Here is a 12,884-nt window from a genome sequence, read left to right on the forward strand (position 1 = left end):
GGAAGGCAGGCTCTGAGCAGTTCACTTCTTGATGTCCACTGGAAAAAACGCAGTAGATACAACCTGCTGCTAAGTCCACCTTCTCCCCGCCCCCACCCCAGACAGGGTTTCTTTGAGTACCTCTGGCTGTCCAGGGTGGCCTTGAACTCAGAGACACACCTACTTCTGCCCCCCCCCCCCACGACTGTTGTAATTAAAGGGGAGCGCCACCACTGTTGAACATGAAAGCATGGACAGACTTTACCGGACGATGTTCTTCCAGTAGACAGATCCGAGAGTTTCAGTAATAGCCACTCTTGGTTTCTGGCACTTATTCTCATGGCCACCCTGCCCGTGCTGTGTCTACCCATACATACAAGCCCTGTGCTGCTTTGAACAGGAACGGCCTCCATACATTCCCCTGTTTGAACACTTGGTCCACAGGGAGTAGCACTATTAGGTATGGCCTTGCTGGAGGAAGTGTGTCACTGTGGAGGACAGCTTTGAAGTCTTCATTGCTCAAGCTATGCCTAGGGTGACAGTCTCCTATTACCTGTAGATCAAGATGTTCTACAACTCTCAGCCATCTCTACAGCGCCATGTCTGCCTGCATGATTCCTGCCATGATGATAATGGACTAAACCTCTGAAACTGTAAGCCAGCCCAACAAAATGTTTTCCTTTATAAGAGCTACCACGAACGCGACAGTGGTAGCACAGGCCTTTAATCCCAGCACTCGGGAGGCAGAGGCAAAAAATCTCTGTTTGAGGTCAGCCTGGTATATAGAGCGAGTTCCAGGACAGGCTCCAAAGCTACACAGAGAAAACTGTCTAGAAAAACAAAACAAAACAAAAAAAGAGTTGAATGGTCATGGTGTCTCTTCACAGCAATAGAAGCCCTAATGAAGACAACCCACTATTATAATAACTCATCACCTACAATTTCTCTAGTTCGAAGTCTTCCTTAGTTATCAATAGGTTACAAAAGATCCTGGTTTACCTTTTAGTGGTTGCTGCACTGGCTCCTAACTCAACTTCAAGAACCCTAAAATTAACATTGTAACCAATAACCTTAATTCTGAGACACAATAGATGTGGTTACACTTTCCTTTCCACTAGGCTGACATTCATGATTTTGGGGAACTGTGGCCCAGTGTTCAAAAGACAATTTCAAGGATATAGGAATGCACTGAGACTCTCTTGAATAAATTATCTCTGAAATAAAATAACAAGTGTTTCCTGACATAGTTGTCTGGATATTATTAGGATAGTGTTTATGAATACATCAGCTCAAGCTTTTAGATTCATTATAGCAGCAAAACAACCCAACAGGAAAGAGTAGGCAAAGAAAACAGTCAACACTTTCAACCTAAGACAAAGAACTGCCATTTTTTTCTACATATTAAATTAGTAAAAATCAGTATGACGTAGAGATTTTGGAGAGAATAATTCACATACTGTAAAGGAATATAAATCCCTTCAACATTTCTTTGAAAAACACTCAGTAAAATGTACATTTTCCAACCTTATCAATATTTCCTGCGAAGAATTTATACTCTGTGATGGAGGAAGGTCATTGGCTAATAAAGAAACTGCCTTGGCCCATTTGATTGGCCAGCCTTTAGGTGGGTGGAGTAAACAGAACAGAATGCTGGGAGGAAGAGGAAGTGAGCTCATACGCCTTAGCTCTGCTCTCTGGGGCAGACGCGATGAAGCTCTGACCCAGGATGGACGTAGGCTAGAATCTTCCCGGTAAGCACACCTTGGGGTGCTACATAGATTATTAGAAATGGGCAAAATTAATACGTGAGAATTAGCCAAGAAGAGGCTAGATATAATGGGCCAAGCAGTGTTTAAAAGAATACAATTTGTGTGTTGTTATTCCAGGACATAAGCTAGTCAGGCAGCCGGGAGCTGGGTGGCAGGAACACAGCCCGCAGCTCCCTTCAACAACTCCAGATATATTTGAAAAGGTACTTTGGTATTTATTCATTTGCATGATATTTTTTGACATATTAAAAGACAAACAGCAGATGCACGGCCCTGTTTCTAACCCCTACACAGGAAAAGAAAACCACAAATGAAGACGGAGCACGTTCCTATCAGAGAATACAGCTAAGACCTCTTGTTGCCAGTGGTGCAATTCGGTCTGCTTTGAGCCTCTCAAGGAGATGCTGAAGCATTCACATCTTCCTGAGTACCACTGTGTGAGCTGAGACATGAAGCATAGGGATGTGCCGATGTTTGCAGCTATTGCTGGAAGGCCGTACAAACTCACGGCAGTTGCCTTCAGAGGATGTGAGGTAGTCCTTTCCTGAACATCGCCATTCCAGCACACTTCCCACTAGGGTCTGACTCCCTCTCCTTGCTTGTTGATTATTCAGTTCACGAACTGAGTACATTGTTTGTGAATACCCACCAACAAGCTTCAGAACATCACCAGCAACGCCTGGAATTAACTGGACAAGTGTTTTTTTTGTTTTGTTTTGTTTTTGTTTTTTCGAGACAGGGTTTCTCTGTGGCTTTGGAGCCTGTCCTGGAACTAGCTCTTGTAGACCAGGCTGGTCTCGAACTCACAGAGATTCACCTGCCTCTGCCTCCCAAGTGCTGGGATTAAAGGCATGCGCCACCACCGCCCGGCGGACAAGTGTTTTTTTTTTTTTTTAATTGCTTTTATTGCTGGCCTGGTAGCACAACTGTAAGCCCTTGGGAGGCAGAGGCAAGCAGGCAGCTGCCTGATGTGCAATTCCCCTCTGTATGCTGTGAATACCACTGGTTAATAAAGAAACTGGCTTAGGCCTGTGATACGGTAGAGTAGAGCTAGGGTGGGGGGAACGACTAAACTGAATGCTGGAAGAAAAGAGGGGGAGTCAGGGAGAATCCGTGGAGCCACCACCTGAGACAAATATGCTAGAACCTTGCCAGCAGGTCACAAACTTCATGGTGAAAAATAAAATAATGGAAATGGGTTAAATTAAGATGTAAAAGCTAGGGGCTGGAGAAATGGCTCAGCAGTTAAGAGCACTGACTGCTCTTCCCAAGGATCTGGGTTCAATTCCCAGCACCCACATGGCAGCTCACAACTGTCTGAAAATCCAGTTCCAGGGGGCCTGACACCTTCACACCAATGCACATAAAATAAAAAGATAAATAAATCATAAAATTAAAAAAAAGAGATGTAAAAGCTAGCCAATAAGAAGTTAGAGCTAATAGGGCAAACAGTGATTTAATCAATACAGTTTCTGTATGGTTCTTCTGGGAGTCTGGGCGGCCCGGAAACAAACAAGCAGCCCCCTACTACAGCTGCCTACCATAGGTTCTAGGCCAGACTGGCCTACCTAGTGAGCTCCAGACCAATCAGGGACACACAACAAAAACAACCAACCTGTTAATGGGCCTAGCACCAATGGCTGATTTAGTAACAGGGTGCAAAAAACTTTGGAAGTTCTAAAACCTCCCAGGCGCCACTGAGGTGTTTCAGTGCAGGTCCGACAAGGCCACCAACAGGGGCCAGCACATGACTGCTTCCTTAACACCGCTCTTTTTGTTACTCGACTGCATGGTTCTTGTGTGTGAGGACCATGGATGAGAACCTCGTGCGACGACGTCAGGAGGTACTGTCAGAGGAACCAGGCACAGAAGGATACAAGGACGTGCCACAGCACTCCTGCTCTGAGTGGTCTCAGCATCCACTCACGTCAGCCACTGTGCTGGCTAGCTTCCTCAGTTTCTGTGCTGTTAGACAGCGCATCAGAGCAGGAAGACCGCTCCTCTGATCCCATGCCATTCAGCCTCTTTTGTTAAAGGCTGAAGATAAGAAAACACTGCAAAGAACCAGCTTTACAAGCAACTCATTTAGGAACTCTATGATTTCTCATTAAGTCACATCATGGCCATATCAAACCCATGTTCAAGGGCATCTCTCAAGAGCCCTTGTACACACCTCAGACATTCACAGAGCTCCTATGACTTACAACGGTGCTGTCGTTCAGACAGCATGAATGATTTGCACAACAGCGGTCATGTGAGGCTGGGAGGTGGCTCAGTGGTAGTGCACAGGGCCCAGACTCATCCCTAGGACCTTTGTGAATACCAAGTCTTTCTTCTTAATCACAAAACTTCACCCTCAAGAGCAATGAGCCTGGTGTTACTAAAGGAAAGTCTTACAAGAGCACAGCTCAGAATTAATACAGTAAACTAGGTCAACTGAGGGCTCAGTGGGTATGCGCTTAAATATCTGAAGTTAACACCGTTTCTTCAAAAGCGTTTGAGAGGATCTCATTAAATACACTTAGTACAACTGAAGAGAAAATCTGCTTGACACCAAAAATAACTATCACCTTTACTAAGCAAATAAAAACAAAAACTTCATTTATTTGCAATTTCCAGAAGGTAATATACATAAAAACTCAATGCTGTATACAACAGATGTATATAACTAATCACATACGCAAAATGAATATGTACTAAATTTTCAGAAACAAAACTTAAAATAAATAGCAATAATAAAACTTTGGAAAAAATAACACATTTTAGTTGTGGAAAATATGATTCTTAATTATATACAGTTACATATGTAATAAAAGGCCATCTCCTCTTTTCAGATTGCACAAAACTTGAGACCAGTAAAAGCATATTTTACGGCATGTGACACTATAATCCCAGGCTTGTTTGTGATTAACTCCAGGATAAAAAAACACTTACATTCATAATAGAGTAAAAGATATGCAGTGCTGTTTGAGAAAGACTGCCTTCTCAGCTCACATTGACCTGCAGTAACCCTACAAAGGCTATACAGGAAATTTCACAAAAAGAAATCTCAAATAATTATTGCACCCACTTTATGCTGAATCAACAGCCAAAAATGGGCTTCTAAGTAAACATGGTTGTCACTGGATATTTTTTAACACTTTAAAGATCTTTCCTTTGTCCTGGAAAATACTTTTTACTTAATGACTAGCAATCTCAGCTCAAGAAAAAGCCAGGCAAAATGAAGCTAGCTTTGGCTTTCCTCTCCCCATGAGTGAGTTAATCAGAGACAGGAGTTTCCCGAGTTCCCACAGAGCAGACCTCATCAGAAGGTCACCACATTATGCTCATTTACAGAAACAACAGTAACAACGCATCCATTTACATTATGGCACAGCCCTCAATTTTGAGAAAAATACATTTTAGGGAGCCAGAAAAATTGCACAAACCGTAGGAACAACCTGAAAACCTGTGGTGAAAAACACCAGTCTCTAGGGCAATAAAAAAATATGTGTGGGCTCAATACAAATATTTATATTCCGAACAGAAGCTAAGGTAGTAGCCATTAAGCTGTTCGATACCAGCCAGTCACAGGTTATTTCAAGTGTCCACAGAACTGCGACACTAGAATGCATAGAATACAGTGAAGATGCGGCTCTTCAGTGTGCTGCAGCAGACTGAGCAGAAGCCCCACCCACGTCTGCACCTTAATTAAGTACTGCTGATCTCGCTCATCTGCTCCACCACCTGTCCTAGGATCTCATCCACCACGTCAACGTCGTAATTGACTTGCTGAAGATCCAGATCAGGCACAATCATAGCCAGCAGCTGTCCTACGTTGACTCGAAGAGAACGAAGTTTGAGGCTGCAAATACAAATAGTAATGGATTAGGTGCGTATTGCAATATAAATGACTTCTCTTAATGGGCTTAAAAATTAAGTGAAAATAAAAAAATCTCTGTGGAATGATACAGAATAAAAAGAAAAGTGCAACTTCCCTCAAAAACTGAACTTGATTAACCAGTTCATTCATCAAATCTAAGCTAAATCCAAGTAGAATGTTTCATAAAACTAATGGATCTTGAGACAACCTGGACTAGAAAAACACACAAATTAGGTATTATTTCCAATTTGTTGTGATCTAGGAAGGCAGAAATATGCTAGTAAGAACACGAAGAACTAAAACATGAAACTTTGAATTCCACCTTCCCTTTGAAGAAAATAAACTGAATTGTTCTTTAATTATGTTAGGAAAAAAATTCTGTGGCTAAATAAGTATCCAAAACTGTGGTTTGAATGTTAAGCAGGCTTTGTTAAACTGTGAGAGTTTTCTAAATGTGTCCTTGCAGACTTAACTGTTAGACTGACGCAGCCCAGGTCAGAGAGAAGCTCCGACAGTTCAGGCCAGTCTGTACGAGTGTCTAAAGGACACGAGTCAGAATGGAAGCCGGCATCAGCCTTCTGTCTCCCTTCCTGCCTCAAGCTCTGACTCCCATATATGAAAGATTACAACCTGGAAGCATAAACCAAACAAACCCTTTTACTCCCTTTTGCTTTCAGTCACAGAGGACGATAGGGTAATAATTTATTGTTTAGACTTGTAGCTCTTACAGAGGACCTGTGTTCAGTTCCCAGTACCTATGTAGTAGATAGCGGAAATCCTGTATTAAAAAGAACAAAACTCATCACTTCCACAAGATAAACAAAAACCCAAACAAATATTCACTGATTTCCCAGTGAAGAGGATGTGCTAAAGACATGTCCTGGGCCACTTTTAGTAGAGTCGTATGTCATGGGTGAAATTCACCCCATTCTCAAAGATTCAGCCCAGTTTTCATTTTTTACCCAAAAACCCAAACCATTTTCTACAATGTTCCTTTTCTTAACCTTCTGTATGAGAAGCTCTGCAGTGACTTCTGCAAACAGTGTCTACTGCGCGTGTGCAGACAGAGGTAAGTAGTGTTGGTGCTGACAGCTCCAGTACCTTTCCCCATCCACACAACTGCTGGATTCCTCGGCATTGCTTGAGGTTGAAACATCTGCTCCTGCCTGCTGACTCGTAGACTTCAACTGTTCAATCTCAGTTTTGAGTTCTTCGCACTGAGAACGGACATGGGATTTCTCTATTTCCAATAAATGAACCTGATGAAAAATAAATTTTCATAAGCATAAAATTTTTAAAATGCAGTCCAAGTGCAAGTTTAAGATAAGAAATGTAAAAGACACTGATGAAATTACCAGTGCTGAAACACATTAAGTACCCATACACCCCAGCCATGTTTGTCTTTCTTTTCTTTAAGGGCTGGAGGGGGGTGGGGAGTACAGAGAAATCTACCACTGAGCTACAGCCCAGCACTCAGTACCCTTCCATCAGACAAGTCTCATTTGTAGAGCCGTGTGGAGTCACACCTGATGGCTATGTGTAGAGAGCTGCGTGGAGTCGCACCTGATGGTGCTGGCTCCCGCCCTCCGCGATCCCGAAAGCAAGTGCTCTCTGTGATAATCTTAATATCAACAAGGCCTGACTTATGCTATTATCACGCAATGATTATCAGTTGCTTGCATATCGTGGACCTATGAGCAGTGCCCACCTGGCAATCCAGGATTGGTAGCCCATGCCTACTTAAGGGCTGGGAGAGGTTTGCCCTGAGAGGGAAAGAGTGAGAGAGAAAGAGAGAGGAAAAGAGAGAGAGGGAGAGTGAGAGAGGAAGAGAGAGAGAGAGAAAGAGAGAGAGAGATAATTGTAAAAAGGTCCTGAATAAAACTGCTTAGCAAGGGGCTGGAGAGATGGCTCAGTGGTTAAGAGCACTGGTTGTTCTTCCAGAGGTCCTGAGTTCAATTCCCAGCAACCACATGGTGGCTCGCAACCACATGGTGGCTCACAACCATCTGTAATGAGATCTGGCGCCCTCTTCTGGTGTGCATCCATGGAAGCAGAATGTTGTATACATAATAAATCTAAAAAAAAAAAAAAAAAACTGCTTAGCAAGAAGAGCTCCAGTGTGTCGTGCGTCCTCCTTGCTGGCCGAGGGGGACCGTGACAGGTGGTGGCCCGTATGGGGAACCTCCAAACCTCTCTCCGTGGAGCCCAGAGCTTGCTGCAGTCGGGGTGCACTGGATAATCCTCAGGTAAAGATTGGGGATCCGCGAAAAAAGCGGGTTTTCCGCTCTCGCCAGTAGAAGGGAGAGTGGGGGTAATAGGGCCGCGACTATAGCAGACGGATTAAAGTGAGGGCCACGACCAAAGTGGACGGTTTAAAATGAAAATAAAAGAATGGGATTTTAGAATGGGCGCTTCAACATCACACCTGATTTTTCTGGCTCTTAACGAGCTGTTAAGAAGCGCATTGGAAAGGTTTTTGACTGAATGTGACACAATTGCTCCTTGGTTTGCCGTCTCTGGCAATCTTAATGTGTCATCCTGGGACAAGCTTGGTAGAGATCTGAATTTTGCCGCGGAACAAGGTACGCTAAGGAAGGGAGTTAAATTCATGTAGTTTGAATTACAGAGACCTCCTGAGTTTGCAGTGGAGTGTGAGCAGTTGCGGCTCCAAGGTCAAGCAGAGCTGAGGGTCAGCGAAGCTGCAAACACCCAGGACACGCCTTGGAGAGACCTGCCAGAACACTAGGCCACTCCCAGAATGTGCCTCAGGGCATAGAAGCGAAGCACAACCTGGGCCGTTCTGCACTGCCAGGCCTCCACCTTCCAGCTCGGTGGGGAGGTAGAGTCTCCGCCTCTCCCCAGTCGCTGCCGCAACCTGTGTCTGAGCGCGGCTGAAAATGGCAGTAAGAATGCAACGTCCCCGCTCAGCAGGAAGTAGCCAGAGAGATTGACAACGTCCAAATTCCCTATAAGAAATTTAAGTGGGGTTCTTTCAGAGCAGCAAGCCTGCTTTCCTGAGTTCCACTCCACTCTGCACCAGTTTGGACCCAGAACGAATGCAGCTGGGGCTAGAAGGCAGCTGGAGCAGAGCTTAGCTAGGTGGCTGTGGTGGAAGGCACACTGCCTCAGCAGTCGGTGCCTAGCCTGGCGGATGCCACAGCAGTGCTAAGAGTATCAGCAAACGCAACAAGTGCTGGAGCTGAGACAAGCTGGAGCACAGACCCCACAGGGCTGCCCGAGAACGCAGCATAGCTGCAGGGCAAGGAAAAGGCAATGGCAGTTTCAGGCTCTGCACGCCGCTGAAGCGACAGAGCAAATTTAAATCAAGAGACTACCCTATTGTAGGAGCAGGTACCTGTGTGTACTGTTTTAGCCAAAGGGTTGGTAGAATACCATAGCTCAAATGGGAGGTTGGGTCTAATGGTGATTAGGAACCCTACTGCTGTCATGGGCATTCATCTTTAAATCCTGTAAGATCAGACAACCCATGAGCATGCAGCATATGGTCACTTAGCAGAAGCAGGATCAGCTGGGCTGCTAGGGAAGCCAAAGAGGTGCACGAGGGAGGTGTCTTCCATGCACTCAGCTGACAAGAATGAATGTGCCACGGGGGTATGGCAGCTGGGGTATGTTAAGAGAGGCAAGTCCATACCCTAGTCTGTCAGACATTTCTATCCATCCGGGGCTGTGTGTGACCAGCATTCAATATGACTCATGCAGCTAATCTGTCTTAAGAATTGTCTAGATATCTTTTAGGTGATTGGTCTGGTGAATTCAAACAACTGGAAAAGCTGCGAGTGGCGATTGTGACTGCAGATTCCACACGCCTGGATACCTGCCTGGCAGAAGGACTATCCTGGATCACTCCATGGATCATCTGAAGGAGTGGGCGGGAGTAGGAGCCCTAGCAGGCTTAATGATGCTTGCCTACCTGGTATGCCTGTGGTGCATCTGTCACATAAGGGTTTCACAGCATCGCAATGCAGTTATGATCATTCAGGCCTTCACGGTCATTGAAGCAGGACAGTCCCCTCAAGCTTGGTTATCTATATTTGAGCACAGGATGCGAGGCTTGCGCACTGCACTTGAGGCAAGCATACATCAACCTCAAGAAGAGCAAGTCTGATTGCATGTGGGTTGGTGTCTAGCTCCCACCTCTGTAAAAAGGCACCGGACAGGTCTAGTGTTCTCTGGGTGGATGACACCTGGACAGACACTAGTACATGTTCCATTTTTAACAGAGATCAGACCTCTACTCTTGCCTGTTGCTTTGCAAAACAAAAAGGGGAAACTGTAGAGAGCCGTGTGGAGTCACACCTGATGGCTATGTGTAGAGAGCTGCGTGGAGTCGCACCTGATGGTGCTGGCTCCCGCCCTCCACGATCCCGAAAGCAAGTGCTCTCTGTGATAATCCTAATATCAACTAGGCCTGACTTATGCTATTATCACGCAATGATTATCAGTTGCTTGCATATCGTGGACCTATGAGCAGTGCCCACCTGGCAATCCAGGATTGGTAGCCCATGCCTACTTAAGGGCTGGGAGAGGTTTGCCCTGAGAGGGAAAGAGAGAGGAAGAGAGTGAGAGAGGAAGAGAGAGTGAGTGAGAGAAAGAGATAATTGTAAAAAGGTCCTGAATAAAACTGCTTAGCAAGAAGAGCTCCAGTGTGTCGTGCGTCCTCCTTGCTGGCCGAGGGGGACCGTGACACTCATTTACTGAGATTCACTTCTCTATCATGCTATGTAAGTGGACCCTAGACAAGGGAAACATCAAGATGTTAATGCTGTCGTTTGAAAAGGCTCTCTCATTTCACCCACTAATATAATTAAAGCTACAATAAAAGCTTGCATTAACTTGCTTATGTTCTGGCTGGGTGGTGGTGGCGCACGCCTTTAATCCTAGCGCTCAGGAAGCAGAGACAGGTGAATCCCTATGAGTTCAAGGCCAGCCTGGTCTACATGAGATAGTTCCAAGACAGCTAGGACTGTAACACAGGTAAAGTCTGTCTCTAAAAAAAACAAAAAACAACAAAAAAACCCCACAAAAACAACATCAACAACAAAAAAAATTTGCTTATGTTTTATTTAACACATGATAATTTATCATGCAGAGCGCATTTAGGGCTGGAAAGATGGTGCACTGGTTAAGAGCACTGACTGCTCTTCCAGAGGATCCCACAACTATCTGCAGTCTCTGTCCAGGTGAGCCTACCCCCTTCATGGGCACCAGGCGCTCACAAGGTACAGACACAAATGCAGGGAAATACCTGTAAAACATAAAATATAAAACTAAAATCCGCCGGGCGGTGGTGGCACACGCCTTTAATCCCAGCACTCGGGAGGCAGAGGCAGGCGGATCTCTGAGTTCGAGACCAGCCTGGTCTACAAGAGCTAGTTCCAGGACAGGCTCCAAAACCACAGAGAAACCCTGTCTCGAAAAAAACCAATAAAATAAAACTAAAACCCTAACTTTACACTGGCTGTAGTTGCATACACCTTTAATAGCAGTGTTTAGAAGGCAGAGACAAGTGGATCTGAGTTTGAGACCAGCCTGGTCTACACATCAAGTTCCAGGACAGCCAAGGCTACATCAGACCCTATCTTAAAGATAAAATACTCTGGAAATTTGAAGCAGGGCATATACACAGACTACCATTCATACCCCAATAAGCTAATATTTTCCTCTTTCCTCAGAAGAAAACCCCTTCAGTAACTGCATTTTCCAGGCACCAATAAGCCTGGGAGAACATAAACTCTGCTTTCCTGGAGTCTGGAAAACACAGGCGCCACCCACTGATTCCGAGCTGTCTCAGATCACAATTGCACAGTAAGAAGTACACCAACAACATACAAGGAGCCAGTGTTTGAACTGAAGAGTCGTCATTTTATTTGGACTTTATCATGTTGCTTGCACACAGGTTCCCTCCATGAACTGAGGGTACTACTGGCTACCTCACGTGGCTGGTAAAGGTATACTGGTTTTACATGCCACCATACCTAGCCATCGCACGTTGTTTTCTAGTACTCTCATGTAGTGGGAGCTGCGGGCCTCTTCCCACAGCCCGGCTCCCGCATGGCTAGCTTTATACCTGAAATAACAACACACAAACTGTATTCTTTTAAACACTGCTTGGCCCATTAGCTCTAGCCCTTACTGGCTAATTCTCATATCCCGATCAACCCATCTCTAATAATCTGTGTAGATGTTGAAGAATAGATAGTTATAGTTTTCCTTAGTTATGATAAAGATAAAATAGATGTAAATATTGTAATTTTTACTTGATAACTGTTTTGTTATATGTAATTTTATTATGTTAAAGCCTTCCTTTTTTTGTTTAAACAGAAAAAGGGGAAATGATGGAAGGTTATTGGTTAAAAAATAAACTGGCCCTCATAGGTTAGAACATAGGTGGGTGGAGTAAACAGAACAGAATGCTGGGAGGAAGAGGAAGTGAGCTCAGACTTAATAGCTCTCCTCTCTGGGGCAGATGCGATGAAGCTCAGACCCAGGATGGACTTAGGCTAGAATCTTCCCGGTAAGCGCACCTTGGGGTGCTACACACATTATTAGAAATGGGCTAGTCCAGGTGCAACAGTTAGCCGAGAAGAGGCTAGATATAATGGGCCAAGCAGTGTTTAACGAATACAGTTTGTGGTGGCGCACGCCTTTAATCCCAGCACTCGGGAGGCAGAGGCAGGCGGATCTCTATGAGTTCGAGACCAGCCTGGTCTACAAGAGCTAGTTCCAGGACAGGCTCCAAAGCCACAGAGAAACCCTGTCTCGGAAAAAAACAAAACAAAACAAAAAAATAAAATACAGTTTGTGTTGTTATTTCGGGGCATAAGCTAGCCAGGCAACCAGGAGCTGGGGTGGCAGGAACACAGCCCGCAGCTCCTACTACACTCTCAACCGTTTTATAATGGTGGGATGTGTGTGTGAGGTTCAGTAAAGGAGCACAGGCTAGCCTCAAACTTACCATGCAGCAAGGAAGACCTGGAACTCCAGATATTTGACTCCATGTTGCAAGTGCTGGGACTATAGGTATTTACCACCACACCTGATTTAATGTGTAGCATTCATTTATCTATACATTTATTTGATTATTGGTGTGTGTGTGTGCACGCCCATGCAGGCAGAGGCCTAAGGCAGACATCTGGTGTCTTCCTTGATTACTGACTCTGCTTTCATTTACTGAGGCAGCATCTCTTGATGACGTTAGAGCTTGCAATCCCTGGATAAGCTGCCATACCCACTGAGTTTTTAGGTAGGTGGTG

General features: G+C 44.9%; 1 protein-coding gene across 2 annotated transcripts in view; it reads right to left on the reverse strand.

The window, feature by feature from the left end:
- Positions 1-4,370: 4,370 nt before the first annotated feature.
- Morc3 (MORC family CW-type zinc finger 3) overlaps positions 4,371-12,884 on the reverse strand; it is a 55,084-nt gene continuing 46,570 nt past the window's right edge. For both annotated transcript variants that reach the window (XM_057765522.1, XM_057765521.1), the window contains exons 16-17: positions 6,712-6,869; positions 4,371-5,592 (exon numbers count right to left, since the gene is read on the reverse strand). In XM_057765522.1, the coding sequence (XP_057621505.1) occupies positions 5,439-5,592; positions 6,712-6,869 (312 nt within the window). In that variant the 3' untranslated portion in view covers positions 4,371-5,438. The remainder of the gene's footprint in view (positions 5,593-6,711; positions 6,870-12,884) is intronic.

Source organism: Chionomys nivalis, chromosome 3, assembly GCF_950005125.1.
Source record: "Chionomys nivalis chromosome 3, mChiNiv1.1, whole genome shotgun sequence".
NCBI classification, from domain to species: Eukaryota; Metazoa; Chordata; class Mammalia; order Rodentia; family Cricetidae; genus Chionomys; species Chionomys nivalis.